Here is a 21,811-nt window from a genome sequence, read left to right as displayed (position 1 = left end):
ACCACTCGCTAATAATATTTTGTCTGTAAATTGTGTGTTCTCCGGCAAATTTGTCTGTATGCGGGAAGAAAAACTCAAAGTTTCGGAGGAAAAATCCTGGTATGTTCCGCACGAAATCAGCTAACTCATTTTCAGTTGAAAAAGTAGCTCATCTTGTCACAAGAATCAAACTTGGGTTTTCCAATGGAAAAGTGCAGTATCCCGTCCTTTTTCAAACTGCGACAGCTATAAAATCGCTGTTTTTTTATATAGCTCATACCTTTCAGTTGTCTTTCATGACGAATATAATACGCCTTTTTTTAAAAAAAAATTATTTGATTCAAAATTTGCACATGTATTTAAAATCAGAAAGCGAAAGTTATGCTTCTGCTGAATGTTCTCTACTACCCACCCCCCATATCGATATTTGAAGTCTCGAATTTTCTGCCTTTAGGATAAAAGTTGTATACTTTTTTTTTTTTAATTCATACGCTGAAAATTCAAAAACTATTTGGTATCTTAATGTTATTGAACGGATATTTTTTACGCAATGCAATTTCGAGCAGGTTGTTATTATCCCAACTTCCCTCTCCTACCAATGTTTAGCATACTGTCATCTGCTACATGCAGCATGTAGCACTTTAACGTAACAAGGTGAGGAAATAGATAGGGATATTTCTTAAGAATGGCAAATATGTGGGAAATGAAAACCACCCCATTACTCCAATTTCTGCGAATAGTAATCTTATTCTGTGGTGACGTCATGAGTGCTTCTTCCTACAAATTCTTGAAGGACGCACTAGTTTCACGTGGCACTAGGTGACAGGAGATAAGGTTAGTTGTCCAAGCGTGCAGCAGTTAGCATATGGCCTGAATAAGTTGCTTGAGGGGCTATAACTGGAAAATTGTAATTAGGAGGAAACCTGTGTTCCGGTCCTTTTGGTTTGGCAGCTTCTAATAAGTTCTCAGACGAATACTATTCAGGTATGGGAACTATGCGTTTGTTTACCGGCAAAATCTGTTTGGATTTATTATTCTACACTTTTGCTCTATTATATTATAAAAAAAGACGCCTATTCGTCCCACTAGAGCATAGAGGGGTATAGTTACCAATGCCTCTTGTGAGAAATTCAAGTTTTCCGGATTTCGTGCTCTTTTTTTTGGGGGGGGGGTGGATAAGTGGTGCACTTGCGATCTTAAACTTCGCAGTTTAAGTTCGCAAGTAAAAAAAAAAAAAACACCTGGCATTTCTAAAAATGGAATTTTGCTCTACTTCCAACCAAGCGGTACCATCTGTCTGGTGCAAAATCTTGTACTCATCCTCATAAGGATTTCAAGATTTGACCCAAGTCAAAACGACTCCTTCATGGGAAAATACGTGGAAATGAACAGAAATTAATTCTGTGGTTCGAAACATATGCATTAGACAAATACTCAAATCATGTTATAATGCTTAAAATTTGAAGGCACTGGAAACTTTGTGCCTGCTATCTAGTTCTACGTTCAAGCTTCGTGTGTGTGTGGTGGTGGAGGAGGGGGGAACCTTCAGGATTAAATTTAGAAATCTGTCTCTAGATGTGAAAACTTTCTAATCTCTCCAATAAATCGGGTTGTATTCTTATGCCAGATAACTAAATCTCTTATCTCCTAGAAATGCTTTTGATTTGGTTTGTAGAAATGTCATCTCGTTTTGTTGTCTTTTTCCTAATACATAATATGCTAATACTGTTCTAGTCTCAGTATTAGAATATTATGTTTTTTTTTTTTCTCATGACCATAAGTCTCCCAGAATTATTTTTTTTTATTTTTATTATGTTATTAACAATCTAACAGCTGAATAACACTGATATTTTAATTGAACACGCTTGTACCTTTTTTTTTTTTTTTGCCATAGCTAAGGAACACAAAATTATTTTGCTGAAACTACTACTTAATTGTATATTCTATAGGGAAAAGCATGAGATCAGTGAGTATTTCATGTTTTTGCCCATTTCATTATTTATTCACCCTCTCCTTAAAATTCTTCTAACTACTGGAATGTTTCTCAGTATGCATTCTGTGTACGTGTGTCTAAACAGTTTCCTATTTTTCTCTTAGATAGGTAGCTATTTAATGATTGTAACTATGAAACATCTGGAATGCATATTGAGGTTGTGTGTGTCATTATTGACAATACCCGTCATGTTATGCCACATGGGTGGCCATCAACAAAATATCCAACAGGGATATGCAACCCAAGGCGTTCCACAAATGGGTATGCAGCAGCAAGGATTTCCATCCCAGGGAGTACCACAAATGGGTATGCAACCTCAGAATGTTCCACAAATGGGAATGCATCAAGGGACTCAGCCAAACCTCATCAGGGACAAATCTCATGTACAGGACAAGGAGTAAGTATCTATTATTAATTATTGCTGTGCTTGCATGAACATAAGATTTGTTTTCAGCTTTTAGCTTTTTTTTAATGACATAGCTTAATTCTGAACAGAGAAAATAATTCAGAATATTTATTATCAAGTGTATAATAAGCAAAGGAAGTCCCTCCCCCCCTCCATTACTCAAATGGGTCTTTAGAATATTATCATATTAACCATCTGATCTGAATAAACTACTTTTTGTAACATCAGAGCAATCTAGGAAAAATCTGAATGTCCTAAATCACTTAAATTATTCTTGTGCTGTTGATTTAGCACAGGCTATCACTAGCATACTTTGAATGTCTATTTATTTTTCATTCAAAGATTAATCTTTCTGTGAGCTCAGCATTTGAAAGACTTAAGCAAATGAAATTTGTATTTGTTATACAAATCAATAAAGCCATAAGTAAACTTTTTCTCCTCTGCCAAAAGAAAATTTACTAACATTTAATTTATCCTTTTTGATGACTATTAGGCTTCATTTATAAAACAATGCTATATTTCCAAAAATGGAAGCTAATTTGAAGATAAAAAGCTAGATTAAACCATCATATAAATTAAACATACCAAGTTATTCTTAGTTCAATCCTTTATGTAAGTGAACAATGTTCATGAAGCATCTTCCAACTGGCCTACTTGACTTTTATCAAGTGAAAAAAAAACTATAAATAAACCATCCTAATATATGCATTGTGAGAATAAAACATGCATTACAATTGTATATGCAGAAAGTAAAATTGCATAACTTTTTTTCAGCTTTTCTTGAATGATAGCAAAATGTGTTTTCAACATTGATTTGAATATCAAATACTTCAGCAAAATGAGCTGAAAAATGATTTTTCACTTTAAACCAGGAACATCTTATGAAGTCTTTCATCTTAAGTAATGATCCCAAAGACTATCAGGATAGTCTAAATGAATTCACCAGTATTATCATTACTAATGATCGATTTATATATGCAAACTAGTTGAACTGTACTGCAAAAGCTACTTCTATAAGTTTTTTTTTAAAGCCCCTCCCCTGCCCCACTTTCTGCATAAGTAAACCCTTCTCCCCCACAAAATGCACCCCTAAACACAATTTTTTTTATATATATATATGTATATAATTAATACATAACCCAGGTTTCAAAATTTATTTTCCCATGCTTCCTTCCTCCCCCTCTTTATAAACAACCTTAAGCAGGATCATGAAATTGGAAGACATCCTGGAATCAAAACAAGATATGTACAAAATTTTTCCACCCTCTTTTTTTTATTCTGCTATAATTGCCTTTTTATACTCGCCCATAATGCCCTAAAATATATATATACCCCTTTATTGAGTAATAATAGCCAATATATTTAAAATAAGGGACACTCCTAAACAAAAACAGGCTATAATAGCTGTTGTTTATAATAATAGTTTTTAATTTAATTTTATAATACTTCCAAAAAAATTAAAATACAATTTTTTTTTTTTTATCTGTGCAAGGAAATGTCTATGTTCAAGGAAATCATTGAATTTAACTTAAGTAATACAGAATTATATTCTGAAAAAGTTTAATTACTTTGTTTTGTCTAGACATATAAAAGAGCACTTGCAAGGTGTAGTTAATCATGATGTGAGCAAAATGTCTGAAGAAGAGTTGCAGTTCCACTACTTCAAAATGCATGATAATGATGACAATAACAAACTGGATGGTTGTGAATTAATCAAATCTGTTCTTCATTGGCATGGTAAGTGAATCTACATTCGCTGTAAATAAACACCTACTTAAGTTTATGAATTAATGTGCCTATACTTATCTACAAGGCATCCCACAATTCCCAAATAGAAAAAGAATCTTGCAGCATATTTCAATATATAATAAGTGATATTGAATTGGTCAGTTTCAAAGATCTAGGTTTACTGTGTCTAGAACTATTCCTTATCATAGCATATTTTCCTGGAAGATCTTATTTAAAGATGGTATATCATGGCAACTGCTAATGAGCCACATCCAGACTTGGCTACAGCTTGGAGCCTCAACTTTTTTTTTGACTTCATAAATCTTGAGCATCTAATAATAATAAAATGAGGAGACCTGAAATATTTTTATGCTATCATTCTTATGCAAATTTTTCCTTTATTTTATTACAAATTTATACTTTTTCTGCCATATCAACAGAAAAACATGTCACTTAGTATCATGAACTTGATAACACACTTGTATATAACTAGTCATGTATTGCTATGTTATTGTTCTATCCTATTCCATGTTCAAAACTTATCATTTGACAGTACCAGTCCCTTTTCCCTAAAGTATCAAATCTAGAAAATGTCTTTGAATTTTTGTTAATTCATTCTAACTCAATAGTTTTTATATCACTGATATTTTATTTGTGTGTATAAATAATCCTTCTTTTTGGTAAGTATAGTATGCCCACACTTCATAGAACAGTCTGGCAGATTGCCAATAATCAATCATTCTGAAGGGGGCAGAAAGAAATGTATGAATTGGTCACATGAAATCATGTGCTATTATGCACAAAATTTTCAAACTGTTCATACAAGCAAAATAGTTATTGCTTTACAAACTACAATGTTCATAAAAGAAATTTAATTTTCTGAACATGTAATAATAAACAACTCTTCCCACAAGATGGGTTGATTACCCTATTATCAGAATGGATTCTCCTGACGTGTGCAGAAGTATCAAAAGGTCTCTGCATCTGTGGGTATACAGTACAGCCTTATATTTATTTCTGGCCTAAGACCACAAAATATAAATCTGGTACTGGCCACATCAGTCATGTTAATCAGTGGAGATCATAACTGACCAGTGTTATGTTATATAACTTTAATATAGCATTATAACCTCTTGCACAACCCTCAGGGTATATTAATAATTTCTGACCAGCAAAAGTAATCCCATAGAACCTGTAATTTGCAGCCTGCGTGGTAGGCAGTTATATATGTCTCAATTTTCAGCACGCAATTAACTATACAGGAACTAAAACCTTAAATTTTAAGGTTTTAGTTCTTATAGAACTTTAAATGAAACATCTCCTGTTCAACCATTCATTACTAACAATAACTTTCAGTGAAGAATTAGGTATGTGCAGAGCTTTACTTTATTGTCTAAAATATATTAGCTATGACAATATTACTTCATATAAAGCATTTGCTTGTTAGGAGACAGTTTACAATTATATATAAATTCCCCCTCCCCACCTTCCCCGAAGTTTTGAGAAACCATAGTCATGATAAATTCAGAGTTGCCAACTAATCTGGTAATAATCCTCTTCCTGGCAAGAAACTAAAGTGCCTCCCCTGGTGAGGGTTGGTTTGTTTCTGAAGTTTTTAGCATTTTAAATACTATACTATATAGTGGTTATAACTAACCACTTATTATAAATATTTAACTTTGGTACAAATTACCATCCTTGCTATGATAGACTGCTATAGCCAAGTGTGGCAGCATCTTGGGGTTATGCAAAAAGGCCTTAAAGGTACAAAGAACTTTTTACATTTTTTTTCTTTTTGGTTATTTCATATTTTTATTATAGTTAATCAACTATTTTAATTTTTCATTAACATCTTAATACAAATTCTAAAACTTTTTAGAGGTACTAAAAATTAAGCAACACTGCTATAGCAAACAGCCAAAGAAACTATGCCAAATTCCTTAATGAACTTGCTATGACAAACTAGGCTTATGGTCTTTAGTAATTTGTCTCTAATTACAAATAGCTAGTTTCTCACTTTTCAACTTCTGCTTGAGGCAGGAATGTCATCCAGTATAATTAACTGTTCATTTTTAGTTCTAGATAAATAGAACAATAACTCATTAAGGATGAGTTTACAACCATGGCATATTAAGTTTCCCTTGATATTGCATTAAATCAAACTGCCCATTTTCACCTTCTAAAAATAACTTCAAGATTCCATAATCTCAAACCAGCAGTTTAAAGTAGTTGCTAGTGATCTATAATAAAAGTCAACTATGCTTTGCTCTTGTGGTATACTGGATCAGATGAAGATCTGAACATTGCCTTTTCACTGAAAGGCATAAAATGCCAGATGTGTAGGTAAGTTTTTAGTCTTGCTTAGCATGTTGTCCTATTGTATGGTTCAGGTGCAATAAAACAAAGGTTCTCTTCAGTCTTTAAATAGGAATGATTTTTCTCCATTCTGCAACTTCAGAAAGTGGATTGTTTTTAACTGCAACTTAAATGATTAATGGTAACTTAGCCCACAAGAAATTTTTTCAAAACATAAATTAGTTAATTTACACATTCAATTTAGAAACAATGATCTAACTTGGCATATAGCTTCAGTAAAAAACTGAATTCTGCTTTGAGATCATTTATCTTTCCACATTAGACAATATTATCCTTGGCTTAACCATTACCTTCTTATGATAGATACTGTAAATAATAAAATTCTTACTCCTTTAGGGAGTCCTTATATGGGTGATATGGCTTTAACATCACCTACATTAGATTAGCTGTCTTACTCATTACAACATGCAAACTGTTCTGCTTTCTAAGAGAAATTGCCTCTTAACTTCCACAGATGCCCTTCATCCTCTCCTCCACACCTTCCATTTTTATCAACCAATATCCTATAACAACCTAAATCTTTTATCAGTATCTATAACCCACATACTCTAAATCTATCCATGTAATCTGCATTCCATAATCCTGATATCTCAATCTATTCTTTAAAGCCTTTTTATAACTTGGATCAAATCTGCATAGTCTATATAGTCATATCAAGCCCTAGTAAAGAGGCAAATTGACATTCCATGTAGGTGTTCATTTTCAACAATGCAATTTTGAACTTCAGTTTTCTATCCACCATAACTCAAAGATCTCTAGTCATGTCGGTTTTCCCACCAATAAAATATGCTGTTTAGATATTGCATCACATATGCATAGTATTACACTTGCTCTCATTGAATTGATAGCCCATTATTATTTGCCTACACCTCCAGCTTATAAATGCTGTATCAGCAATCTTTGGCTGTATTTTATCATCAGAATCTGTCAGACCCTTCTTGTTATTGCTAACATAAACTGAACAATAGTTCAAAGACTGATTCCTGGGGCACACCATTGATCACATTTGAATCTGGCAGATTCTCATCTCCTTTCCTCTCCATATCAGGTCATTCCAAAAGTAATGTCATTTTTTGTACTGTACTTGTCTCAGCTTAAATACCACTAGGCTGAGGCAGCCTCATTCTAAAGAATTGCACCTTGCAAGAACATCATAAATAAGTTTACATAATTCCTTTATTACTATGGAGGTCTGTCACTGAAGAACACATCATGCTTTGAATTTAAAAAAAAAAGCAACAATGCTGCTAACACTAAATAAAAAGTAAAAGAAATGTATAGCAATGTTTTGAAAGTTGCAGTGATGGTTCCAAAAAATTTCAACAACAGGACTTGAGCTTGAAAGAATCCTCTGGCTCTGGGTGCCCCATCTCTTTAATGATATGCTAAAAGCCATTATTGCTAGAAATGACAGTGCAACTGTTTAAGATTTAGCAGATCTTAATTCATTGTCATTAACCATCCAGTGCCATTTGTGAGAACTTGAAATAGTGTCTTAAGCTCAGCAAGTAGGTTCCTGATGAACAATTGAGTGCATCTGCACTGTTCCTCTTTCTTGAAATTTGATCTGTTTATGTCATGTAGGCACTGGTAAAGGCTATGGGTTCATTCAGGGGAATAGGCTAAACCTCAGCTAAAACAAGACCTTCATCCTCCTAAAGGTTTAAGTGTTTTATAGGATATGGCTGGTATTATACACTTGCCATAAAACCAAACAATTGCAACTAAGTATACTGTGATCATTTTGATTCAAAGAAAATGTATTTTTTTTCTTAGTCAATCAAAATGATGTTTTTTGCCATAATGCACACTCTTGGAACTCAGCTGGGGAAATCTTGCATCTTCAGATTACCACTTATTTCAAAGTTTGCAACATTTCATTGATGAAAAACAATAAGATATATATTAGAGACACTGAAATTGAGCCTATGTCACTTCTTTCCTTCAATCCTCTGATTTCTATAAAAATGACATTAAACTTTAAATCAATAACACTCTTCCAACATTGTTAAATGGAAAATAGATGCTTAAATTAGCAAGTGATTTCTCTTATATCCTTCCAAAACTTAATGATATTTTACGTTTGAGATAGCCTGTTAGCCACCTATTTATCCAGGCCTTTCGTGTGGTATCCTATCAAATGCCTTTTTTTAGCAAAGTCTAACAGCATCATAGTGTATCCCGTTCAGCTTTCCTTTATCAAGTATATTGTTCCACGAACTTCTTTAAAATCTTTACAGTTCATCCAGAGATACTGATAAGGCTATAGTTAAACATTTCAGCCTATTGCCCTTGTATGATAAGATTTTATTTTTATTTTCTCCCATATCTGACTTTTTCCTGAGCTGTGATTGAAATGATATAAACATCACAAGGGCTTAGCTAGTTCAGCTGAACATTGCTTTTAGCACACATGCAGATGTTCCAGTTGCCAAATTCTTATGCATGTTTATGCAACTGCTTTTAGAACTTCCTTCTCATGGACTGCTCTTTATCCAATATAATAGCAGCACTTGCATACACCAAGGTAACAGATTCTGATTAAATGAACGTCCATTTGAGCCTATTGCATACCTTTCTAATAAAAGGATACTGTCTGAATTTGGTAGTTATTCTTTCTTTTACTTAACATAATGATAATTCTGAATCTTTTAGTCTATGAAGCCAGTTTCTCTTTATATTCCAACTTAGCTTTCTTATAATACTTAACTTTTCTATCCTGAGCTCTATATTTTATAACTCTTCTCACTCCTATTTTCATAATATTACTTCCACATCTTATGGATCTTTTTTGTTTTGAGATTAGAAATGAAATGGATGTATCCTGTTTCTGTTCAAGCTTCAGGCATAGCTACCACATCTCAGTTTCTCATGCACTACTGATAGTCCAATGGGATTAGCTTCTTATTAAGCAACCAGTATCATGGAACCAAAAATGGTATTTTGGGTTTGTCATTTTCCAGACGTTGTAGTTTAACATAACCTATTCTGAACATCCATATACGAGGGTGGTCTGAAAAGTTCTCGGCCTTGACCATAGATACAAGATATCTTTTTTTTCTCAGTTGGTACATCTGTCATAAGCATACATGTGAGATTGCAAGTCATTCTATCAAGTAGCTTGTTTTATACAGCTGTCTGAAGCAAAAGTGTTGTCTTGAAATGGATAAAATTTGAGTATCATGCAGTTATGAAATTCTTCTGGGAAAGAAGGTTTAATGCCAAAAGAAGTTCATAAGTTCATGGGCACTCTTCTCCTCCTTAATTTTCAACAATTAAGAAATGGGTGGCAGAGTTTAAACATGGCTGTGCCAGCTTTGAAGATGATCTCTGTCAAGGATGTCCAAAAAGTGTGATCAAGTGCATGATATGGTATTGAATAACTGGAGTCAGGGTGTGAAATTGCTGAGACTATAAACATTTCAAAAGAATGTGTAGGATATATTTTGCATGAATTGCATATGAAAAAGCTTTGTGCAAGATGGGTACTGCACTTGCTCACAGCAGGAAAAAAACCTGCTTTCATGAAATTCTCCTGAACAGTGCTTGGAGCATTTTTAACAGAATAAAACTGATTTTGTGTCTTATTTATTATTGTGGATGAGACTTGGATTCACCATTACACATCAGAATCAAAACAGTGGACAGAAGCAGTTTTTTAGTGCAAAAGACAGTTGGTTCCATCAGCAGGAAAGGTCATGGCATCAATGTTTTGGGATGCTAAAGGCATTTGTTTATTAATCATCTTAAAGGGTAAAACAATAACCAGGTAATATTATTCAGATCATTTTAACCAGACTAAATGAAAAATTTCATTTAGTCTGGTTAGAAAAGACCCAGTTTGCAAAAGGAAAAAAAAATGATCTTTCATCAGGACAATGCACCTGCTCACAAAGGTGTTTTGGGAAAATTAAGGGATCTGCACTAAAAATTGTTGGAACATCCATCCTATTCCCCAGATTTGGCATGCTCTCTCTCTCTTCCCAAAACGTAGACTCTTCCCCGCTGGTCAGCATCTTTCTTCGAATCAAGAGTTCATTGCCCCTCTTGATAGAGGGGTATTTCTCAGCTCTTACTGAGAACTACTACAGGGAAGGGATAATGGTGCTGGAGTATCACTGGAATAAATGTATTAAGAGATTATGTTGAAAAATAGAAATTATAAATTTATTTTTTTTTCATTGTTAGGCTGAGAAATTTTCAGACCATCCTCGTAGTTGGCTACTTCCTAGGTCAGTATAGAATGACTTCTTATTAATGATAAGTAGTCAAACTTCATATGATTGACTCATTTACATTGGTAAATGGTCAAATAAACTTCAGAACAGATGCATTCCATAAACTGAGCAGCCTTGCTTTGCTTTCTAGCCAGGGCAGTGGAACCAAATTTCACTGTAGACATAAAGGTAACTTTTCGTTACCTTGCATGAAAACATTTCTACTTAAACCAGAGTTTTTTGTTTTTAGCTTAAATTTTTAGTTTCTAGATTATTTAACCCTTGATCAGTATTCATGTGACTAATAGCTTTACAAAAATCTTTCCCTTTTTTTTTTTAGGTGCATTTGGTTTTAATTATAATGGACCCTTAGTCTACAAAGTTTTTTTTTTTGGGGTGGGGGAGCAGGGGTAAAGTTAGTTCTAATGAACTTCAGAAGCATAATGCTAATCTTCACCATACACAACTCTGATACCTCTTTGTTGAATAAACTGACATCTAAACCCATGTGCCATCCTGTCAAATGTCTTTGCAAAAATTGTACCCTCCTTCCATTCCTTAGGTATCTTTCCTGCAGCCAGGCTTTCATTGAAAAGCCAGGTCAATGGAGATGTCAGTACTTTAGCACATTCTCACAAAATCTGTGGTGAAATTGCATCCAGTCCCATTCCTTTATTGACATCCAATGTACTCAGTATTTGAAACATTCTCCTGTAAACCTGAAACCTGCCCTATCCCTCTCATATTAAGACCTACTAATGTCAGGCCTTCCATTGACAATATGGATGGAAAGGAACCATATTTATAGCATTTGATGTAATTTATAAAAAAATCCATAACATTTTAGTGTTTAATTTTTAGCTTGAACATCATGTAACTTTCATAAACTAAGTGTAATCTGTACTTATTTTTTTTTTTTTATTTAACCTAGATTATTTAACACTTTAGGTTATTTAACTAAAGTTGACAATTCAACTCTTCAAATTAGAATACAACTAATGTACATTAGTCAACTTAAGGGGTGATGAAAGTTTGACTTCCAAACTTTCATAATTTTAAAAGATAACTAGCTCTGACAGTTGCTTCCATTAATGATCAGCAGCTAGCATAAGATTCATTTCTTAGAACTAAAGAAATGAGGCACAACATGCTGTTAGTTTAAAACTTAGTTATGCTGATTCCTTTTTTAGTCTTGCTGTCATGGTTGACTTTTCCCACCATTGCTGGAGTATTCTAGGGAACTATACTTCCACCTTTTTGTCCTATATATAAATGACTTATTAGAAGAAACACACGTATAAACCACAGTGAAAATTATTTAATTGTAAATATTTCATCCTAAGTATCTTAGGACATCATCAGTACAGTATTTAAACAAAAATTAGGAATGACATACAGTTAGGGCACATGATTACAATAGAATCTCATGAAAAACAACTAAAAAAAAAAAAGTCACTTCTGCATACATCAAACCAGACAGGAAGAAGTGCATAAGATTCCCATACCTTACGTTAAAGGCATCTCAGAACGTCTTTCTAAAATTATGAAGAAATACAATTTTGCCACTACTTACAAACCTATCAACCAAATTTACAACTTATTACCTTCTCCTAAGGACAAATTCTCACCCTTGATGTTACCTGGTATTTATGAGATTCCATGCTCATGCAAATTATCTTACTTTGGACAGACAGGTAGGTCTGTTCAGAAACGCATCTCGGAACATCAAGACCACATTCGTCTTCTTAAACCGCAGAAATCTGGCCTCTCTCAACACGGAATTGAAAATCCAAACCATAGGATCCATTGGGGAAAAGGCTAAATTTTTCATAGATCTTTATTTAAACATGAATGTTTATACAAAGAAAGTTCTGAAACTCTACTACACAGACCAAACCTAAACCGCAACGACGTTCTTACTATTCCTAAAGTATGGGAAATTATCATACAAAACTATGTTAAATAATTAACGTTTTTTTTTTGTACTACTTTAGCACATTTTCATGAGATTCTATTGTAATCATGCGCCCTAACCGTATGTTATTCCTAATTTTTGTTTAAATACTGTACTGATGATGTCCTAAGATACTTAGGATGAAATATTTACAATTAAATAATTTTCACTGTGGTTTATACATGTTTCTTCTAATTATAAATGACTGTTAACAAATGACCTAGTCATAAGCCTGGATAATGGATCATTTTGTTTTTGAAAGATTTATCTAATTTCAATCTAGAATTTTTTTTGTGTATTTTTTAATTATCTTAATGGAGTGAAATTTATATACACTTAGTTTATTATGAATACTTCAAAGGTATTCATTAAAATCTTTAATGAATTTTATTTTGTACTCTTAGTTATTACATCTCTCATTATTTGCAGTTGTTAACATTTAATGTGTTTTGGATTCTTTCTAATCCTTGTCATTGATACAAGATTTTCTGCCACTTCCTTCTGTCTATTGTTTTGACATTTGCTAGGGAACTGCTATTTTGAGCTTCACTACTTTTAAACCCCATAGAGCCAATGGAACAATTGCGGTTCTGTTTGCAAATGCAGTAGATTAGCTATAAACTCCTTTTTCAAATACATGCCACTTAAGTTTAAATTTTTAGGACTTTTGATCTCAAGTCCTATATAGGCCTGCTCAACTATTCATGGTCTGCTTCTGAAGTTGGGTCACCAAATTTCTTCAGCTTCATTATGTCATGGTTAACTTCCTCTTTCTTTTTCTTCCATCATTAGAGTGCCCTAAGATCTATGCTTTCATCTATTTGTCCTCCTATACACACAAATTATCAAATTCTCTTTTTGAAACCTTTTTTTGGTGTATTCATTATAAGAACTTTAAGGCATTTGGTTTAAGACTTTATTTTTCCAAAAAAAAAAAAAAAAACTTTTGATTTCCTGTCTTTTGTTTAGTGGTTCAAGGATACCTTCTTTAATTTTTTTTTTTTTTTTTTTTTTTTTTTTCTTTCCCAGAAAATTTTCTTCTTTTATGGCCTTGCAAGAAAAATCAAACTTAACTTAATACATCTTCAAATCTTTCTTGGTCAGTATCACTGGTTTTTCATTTAGTAAAACCTGGATTTCTAAATAGAACATGCATTTCTCTGGAAGCCAATTAATTGGTCTCATATGGTAACTTCTTCTGAGAAACTAAATTTTCATCTTGCAAAACAAACTGACCAGAACATGTTTAAACATACTAGCTCCAGCCATAATTCCAAATGCCCATCATCTAACCTTAAATGTATTATCCCATATAAATACTTGCCTAAAACCTCTAAGAATGATCAGTCATCTGAAAATTTCAGATTCATCTTTCTCAGATGTTTTGATTTTTCTTATGTAGATATTTTCATGTTGGTTCTTAACTACAATTTTCTCCACTTGCTTCAAGAACATGAGTGGTTACTGGCCAACATCCACTCATTGACATTCCACATCCACAAATTAAATACTCTCCAAACTTCTTCACTTCATGTTTCTCTGTTCTTTAGAACAGCTTCTGTAGTCCCAAAGAAAACATTTTATCCTTCTTGCTCACGTAGCACTACACTGAGTCTTGCAACCTTTTTTATGTAGGTCTGAGACAAATTAATCAACTTTTCAAGTTGATTTCTTTTAGATGTGGAAAAAAGTCCAGGGGCCCCTAACGTCAAGTGACATCATTAGTAAGTTTTCATCACCTATAGTAAAAAACAGACTTGCCAGAAAACAATCTGGCAAATACAGTTGGTCACTGTTTAGACCAGGGCTTAACATCAGTATTGTGCTACAAAAACATAGCAAGAGATCCATGCTGTCATTTGGTTTTTCCTTTATAACCAGAAACATTTAGATAATGTATAAGGTTTTAAACCTAAATTTGCATGTTATCAAGGTGTGAAAGTCTTTTTTTTTTTTCCTGGCTACATAAACTAATGACATGATGTATTGTTGAGACATGGTACCTATATGAAACTACACATAATACAGGAAAAAATTAAATACTTGGCATTTCATTTTCCTTAATACCAAAGACTTCCTCAGCCAAGAGAAAATTGCTCGTTCCAGACCTTAACTATCATTCAATTGAAATTTGGATAATTAACTGGAGCTCTTAGCTGATTACATTCTGCATTAATGCAGATGCTTAAAGTACTTTTTACCATAGTGAGACCTCTAGTTTTCATAAATTAATCTGGTTTTGGTTTTCAGTGATGTATTCTCTTATCAATATTGTGAATAAGTCTAAAAACATAAAGTGAAAGCTTTATCATGTGACACTTGCAATATAAATGTACAGCCAATTCCTGTCTAGCCTATCCTGTTATAACACATTTCTGATATTTTAGAAATATATAAAAGAGTCCCAACTATTTTCACCTGTAAATAAGTTTTTTTTTTTTTTTTTTTTTTTTTTTTTTCCCCCCATAATAACATCAAGCAATGGAAGAAAAATGTCAATTTTGCAAGACTTTTTTTTTTTTTTTTTTAAATGTCACTATCCTAAATACAATATTCATTTATCACTCTTAAATAAAGGATGCTAATATAGCATGAAGTCTTGTAAATCAAAAATTCATTGCAGTAAGATGTACCAAACAACTTTCACTAAAGGAGAGTGAAAGATTTTTATTATAAACTTAAGAGTATTCTTCATCCCACTATTGGATGAATGCTTCATTTTGGCCAATCTTCTGCATCTTTTTCCCTCCCAAAAAATGTAACATCACTTAGTTCCATCTTATTACTAGTTTCTGGTTAGCAGAGTGGCTAGCATATCTGCTCTCCAGCCAAGAGGCTATGGTTTCAAATCCTGCTAAGGGCATAGATGTTTGATTGTTCTGGTGCAGCATGATCTTGTCTTTGCACCATCAAAATCAAAACCTGGCTTCCAATAATTCTTGATGTCCATTCTGTCATCAGGCATTCTCATCACATGTCCTATCCAGTGTGATTTGTTGCATTTTTTTTATTACTAATGCAATGTCCAGTACTTCTTTGCTTCCCTATCCAAATGATTTGATCTAACCATGTTTATTCTCAATGGTTTTTTCCATGTTTCATTGTTTTTAATTTTTCTAGGTGTTTCAGTAAACTTGGTTTGACTTCTATAGGTCAGTAGAGGATACACTGATAACAGATCTTTCTTTTTAGAAAGACCTGTTTGGTAAATTGCCTTTTAAATATTTCTAATGGTTCATCTTTCAGTTTTTCTAGCTAAAATTTTATTATCAAGTTTATGGTTTTGTAATGATATGAATTATTTTAATCTGTCTTGTTTTTCCATTCTTGAGTATTTCCACTATAATATTTATTTGTAGGCCTGTCTCCAAACTTGACTGTATTTGATTCAATAATCAGTGTTCTAGTTATTTTTGATGTTGCTGTTAGCATAGCATCATAGATGCTTAAGTATTCTCTCCAATATTGTCCTTTTTCTAGTTCACTTTTCTCATAGCATATTTAAAAGCTATACTCACTAATTTTAAAGCAAGACTTTTTCATACAAAAATTGAACCTTTTTTAGATAAAATAGTCAAAGCCTTAATTTGATATTTTATCAGATTAAACTAAACTAAATTGTTTTGTATTTATATCCTGGTTTTAATCCTCTTCATTTATGATTTAAGTAAGCTATGAATTATGACAGCCTACTTGTATAAGGGCTTGCTTTGTCAATTACCTATTGAGCCTCCATAGCTCAGTCAGTATAGATAGAGACCTAGGTTCAATTCCTGTCAGTGACATGAAGAACTTTTTTTTTATCTTTCAACTAAAAGTGAGTTAGCCAGTCTCTTAAGGAGGTAGGGGTTTTTTGTCCCTGTGAACATACATGGATTAGTCATGAATACATTCCAGCTATATGCTGGTCCTGAACCCAGGTAAAATTAGGTAGTTGGGAAAGCAGTGGTGAACTACCCTATAAATTTCACCAGGAATATTTTGTGGGCAATGCCTATGGTCAGAAAGGGGAAAAAAAAAGTTGTCAATTACACTTCATGTACAACACTTTTTCCTTTTGGGTGTGTAGCTATGAATTATGAAAAAGGTCTTGCTCAGTCTGGCTGAGCTCATTAGTGAAACTAATAAAGTTCAATTAATGCAGGAGTTATCCATTTCATAAGTAATGAAATGGTGTATAACTATAAAATCTGGATAAGAGATGGCTATAAATTTTGTCTTAGTTTAAATAAACCCAGCAGGTATATTGCTGGGTTTGGAAGTTGCATTAGTTAGAAATAGGCTTCTTATCACTTTTGTATCTACATTTGCCTTATATTTTAACTCTATCCTGGTTAGATTTTTCTAACCAAATTTTAATACAATTTACAGTGGAAATGTCCATCTCCTAATTTTATTCAGAGTTACATGGCATGGTTCTCTTCTCCACATTTTTAAATCCATGATGAGCAACCAGTAGGCCACATGCAGCCCTCCAACTACTAACCTGCAGCCTGCTGAAACGTTGCACTTAATTTATTTCAAGTGTAAAAAATTTTAGTAAAAGGCACAATGTTGATCAATATGAAGCACATGTTAAGAGGTCACATGAAAAATATTTGCTTGTGCCATTCACCTTTGCATTTTCAGTTGTGCACGAGCAGTCACACTTTAACAGTGTGAAAGTAGTTGCATTATTCTTGATAAGAGTTCTTTCAAAACCTAAGCAGATTATAAATTTATAACGGTAACTTTCTTTTAAAAAAATTGCATCTTTATAATTTTTTTTACAAACGGAACCCTGTGCTTAGAGTTCAAAATCTAGAAAATGCAAAGTTGAGGACAAATCATCAGTTTAACAAAAGCTAAACATACAACTTGCATAAAACAGTGCTGTTTGCTTGATATGATGTGAGAAGATATCCATTCTCAAGGAATGCAACATCAAGAGGAATTATAAAACTAACCATTCTGCAAAATTTGACAATTTGCAAGGACACTTGCACAAAGACAGTGAATCAACTGCAAGGAAAAAAATCTCTAAACAGCAAACTGTATTTAGAGTTGCTTCATTTATTGCAGTTTGTGTAAGCTACATTGTTAGTCAAATTTTGGCAAAAAGAATGAAATCATTCTCTGAGAGAGAAATAGCAAAAGAATGCTTTCTAGCAGTAGCAGACATTGCTTTCCCTGATAAAAGATGATTTCGAAAATCAGCTTTTTACAATTGCAAGAAGGATTGATCTTTTGCAAAGTATTAAGGAAATCTTGCAGGGACATTTTAAGTTGGAATGGATTTCTTTAGATTTGGATGAAAGTTGTGATATGGCTATAACTTGATGTCTTTGAAGGGAACACATTCTAGTTTTTAATAGCAAAGAATTGGCATCCTTTTAGTTCCACTGAAAAGAACTATCACTGAAAGATACATACAGGGGACTGAAAAACTGTTCTTAATCAATTAAATATCTCAATAGAAAAGATGGTCTGTCTAACATGAATGTTAGTCTATCTGGATTATTATCCAGTGACAAAAAGATTAGTAGGATGAAAAACAATTTTCTCATTGCATTTTGCACAAAGAGAATTTGAGCGCAAAAGTTTTGAAAATGTTCAATGTTCACCAATAATTAAAATGCTAGATTTTATTTGATCTTGGACTGAATTATTAAAAATTCAAGGAATTTTTGAGTGATATGAAAAGCAAATATGGCAGTATCCTTTTTATCGCTGAGGTTTGTTGGTTAAGTTGCAGCACAATGCTCAATCATATATGATTTGAAGAGAGAAATCTCATCTTTCTTGGAGATGAAAGACAAACCTGTTGAACGAATTAAATGTAAATCTTAAAGGACAAACTTTTTTAAATGAAACGTTTGATAAAATAAGCCTTTTGGAATTGGTAACTAGAATCTAATATGGCTAATTTCTCAATTTTTAAGAAAAAATCCACCTGAAACAAAAAAAAAAAAAAAAAAAAGCAGAGGAAATACAGACTACAAGAAGAATTCAGTTAGTAGTTCAAAAACTAAAGTGAAAATGAAACAATTTTGATATTTTCTCATCACCTTTTTAATATAGATGTTGAAAGGGTTCTTAAAGAATATTTCAAATAGAAATAACTGATTTGCAAAGCTATGCTGAAATAAGTTCCAAATGTTAATCTTATTGACTTTTATGAGAGTTATTTTCTAACTGATAAACTCATTTGCCTGGAATGGAAATTTATTTGGTAGTACTTATCTGCATGAACATCTCAATTTGAAAATAAAAATTGTAAGAAAATGACCGAAATTACCATGATGACAAAAGACTAAGAAATTGTATTAGTCACAGTTTCAAACATGTCTCCTAATGTTAAAGCTTGTTGATGAGAAACAGTCAAATATCTCATTAAATTTCAGCAACTGTTTAATTTCTTTTGATTAAAAAAAATTATGTACATGTATATATTGAAAATATTATTAATAAAACAAATCTTGTCAAAAATAACAAATTCTGTCCTATAAATTAAATTTTTTTTATTCCTGATTAATATATTGAGTTCCTTATGGTTCATATGGAATATTAGGTTTTCAATTGTGGCCCAGTGAAGAGCAAAAGTTGCTCATCAATGTTATTAAATCCTAACAGTATATTGTGAAATGCTAGGCAGTCAGTCAGAACCTGGCTGACTTGTATTATTGAACATTATTTAAAAAAAACATTTGAAATTAATGTGAACTATAAAATTTTGTTTTATAGTTGAAGAAAGCAAGATGATGGGCCCTCAAGCACCTTCACAAGGAACAACAAAAATATTTACAGATTCTGAACTTGCACTAATGATAGATCCTATCTTGGATATGGATGACAAGAATAAAGATGGGTTTATAGACTATCCAGAATTTGTAGCTGCACAGAAATCAAGAGGATTTTGATCTTGTTATTAGTTATTTTAACTGTAAATAAGGACCTGGTGCTGCTTCATTTACTGACAAGGAGTTGTTCTCCAGAACATTTTTGTACAGAATATTTTTACATGTTATTTTATATATAATAGTTTTGATACTCCCTGTTTTTTATTCTATTGATTTGTTGAATCTCTTTTGGGAAAACTTATTTTAAGGACTATATACTTAACATTCATGTTAATTAGAAGGATAAGATTTAAACTTGACTAAAGCTTTATGCCATCTTTTTTAATTGTTTAAAAATCCTTCATACAATCTTATATTAAACTCAGGTGATGGTTTCAAAGTTAAATATTTTTGTAATATAGTTATACAGAGTTTATGGCATTTTTGTCAGAATGTTTTAATAAAAAAAAGTTTCTAAAAAGCTTTTATTTCATTTAAAATAACCACCTTTTGCACTAATTTAAACTTCTCAAACAAAGTAAAAGATGATAGTGCTTGCAGGAACAAATGATTTATATAATGATACAGAACAAGAGGATGTAAATAAATTTGGAAGCGAGAGTAACTTTCAGTATTGTTACTGAAATAACTGAGTTAAAGAAGGCTATGTAGAGAAGGTAAAATTTTTTAGATATTATTACACAAGACACGATGGAGTCATGCTCATCTAAAAGGTCCTTTTATCATACACGCAGCTCATCATACCATGCTTTAACATACTCAAATTCTTTGCAGACACCACTCTCAGGCAAAGCATTCCAATCATTCATAACTCTGCATGAAAAAAAAAACCTGCTTCTCACATCCTCTTTATACAGTTTCCAGGGATGACCTCTGGTTCTCCCTTGATCTTGCACTATTTTCTGTAGAACCTTGCCAACATTGATCCTATAACAAACCCTCACTGACTTGTAGGTCTCTATCATATCTTTCTCCTGTCCATCAGCCTCTGCAAGTTGCATATTCTCACTCTTTCCTCATACTCTACATTCCAGAGGTTAGAAACTGAATTTGTATAATAATATCAGTCATCTATGGACCTTTTCCCATCATCTCGTGGTTCTTCTGAAAACCAGGTGACCATATCTGGGCACAATAGTCAATGTGTGGCCTAATCGAAGCCTTATAGGGTGATAGTGGATAAGGATCACAAGAGATCCTTATCCACTATCACCCCCCCCCCCCCCCCGATCTCTTATTTCTTCCACCTCCAACAATGTATCCTCACCAAGCATAAATTCTGCATCCCATCTTTGTTTTCCAAATCGTAAAACCTTATATTTTGCAGCATTGAACTCGCATAAAAATCGCTCAATTTATTCAAGTCCTCTTGTAAGGCCACATCTCCTGTACCCTTCATGGTTCGTCCCAACTTTGCATCATCTGTAAACAACTGAATATCTTCACCAATATCATTAATATAGAAGTTAAACAGTAATGAGCCCCCCTGAGAGACACCACTAGTCACTTTCCTTTTTCTGGATATTGCTCCCCCATACACAACTTGTTGATACCTATGAGATAGCCAGTCTCCAATCCAATGCACTAATCTAATATCCAACCCCATCCACTCTAGTTTGACTATCAACTTATGTGGTAATCTATCAAAAGCCTTTGCAATATCTAAGTAGATTACTAAAACATGACCTCCCTTTTTAGCAAAATATCTTTCCATCAAAGATAATACCATTGTCAACCCAATTCTGGATCCTAGTTCTGACAAGCTTCATCAACAACTTAATCACAAACACCTGACACACAGATAGGCCTATAGGTTGATACTTGAGTTCTGTCAACTCCTTTACGAAGTGGCACAATCGTGCACTCCTTAAGAACTTGACCCAGCGCAAGATACATTAAAAAAAATGTCAAGGCTGGCGTCAACTCCTTGCAGCATTCCTTCAGAATACGTAAAGTCCCACAGCCTTATTAGCATCTAGTTTGCTCAACTCCCCATACACTTAGTCAGTCTCTCCTCACCAACTGCTCTCAATCTCTCCATGAGGTCACATTCACAAGATTGAGAGACCTTTTATAAACTGCTCATTAAGTATCTCCACCACACCAGCTGTCTTTATACCATTTTCTACAAGCAGTGTCATCCTTCCATTAACTCTTTAGTGCCTTCATATCGAAAGAACTCCTTTGGGATTCTTTTTGGCTTCATTAGCTAACCTAACTGCTGTTCATACCTCACTTTACCTACTCTTGCCAACTGAATCTGATTACAAAGACCTTGCCTGGTCTTTGTAATCCTCACGGAATTGGTTATTTACACTT

The 21,811-nt window shown here is 33.1% G+C and overlaps 1 protein-coding gene across 2 annotated transcripts; it reads left to right on the top strand.

Moving 5' to 3' along the window:
- Positions 1-812: 812 nt before the first annotated feature.
- Positions 813-19,924, top strand: LOC150102323 (multiple coagulation factor deficiency protein 2 homolog). Of its 2 annotated transcripts, none has more exons than XM_090399388.1 (4): positions 813-963; positions 2,081-2,369; positions 3,961-4,115; positions 19,377-19,924. In XM_090399388.1, exons 2-4 carry the CDS (start codon positions 2,092-2,094, stop codon positions 19,550-19,552), a joined length of 609 nt encoding a protein of 202 aa, XP_090255514.1. In that variant the 5' UTR covers positions 813-963; positions 2,081-2,091; the 3' UTR covers positions 19,553-19,924. The 2 variants fall into 2 exon arrangements, with proteins under 2 accessions (XP_090255514.1, XP_090255513.1); XM_090399387.1 differs by having other exon boundaries at positions 2,077-2,369.
- Positions 19,925-21,811: the final 1,887 nt, after the last annotated feature.

The sequence above is a fragment of the Typopeltis vanoorti genome, chromosome 10 (genome assembly GCF_054136105.1).
Source record: "Typopeltis vanoorti isolate ZY-2024b chromosome 10, IOZ_Tvanoo_1.0, whole genome shotgun sequence".
In the NCBI taxonomy this organism is placed as follows: Eukaryota; Metazoa; Arthropoda; class Arachnida; order Uropygi; family Thelyphonidae; genus Typopeltis; species Typopeltis vanoorti.
This window is presented reverse-complemented; position numbering and strand designations above follow the sequence as displayed.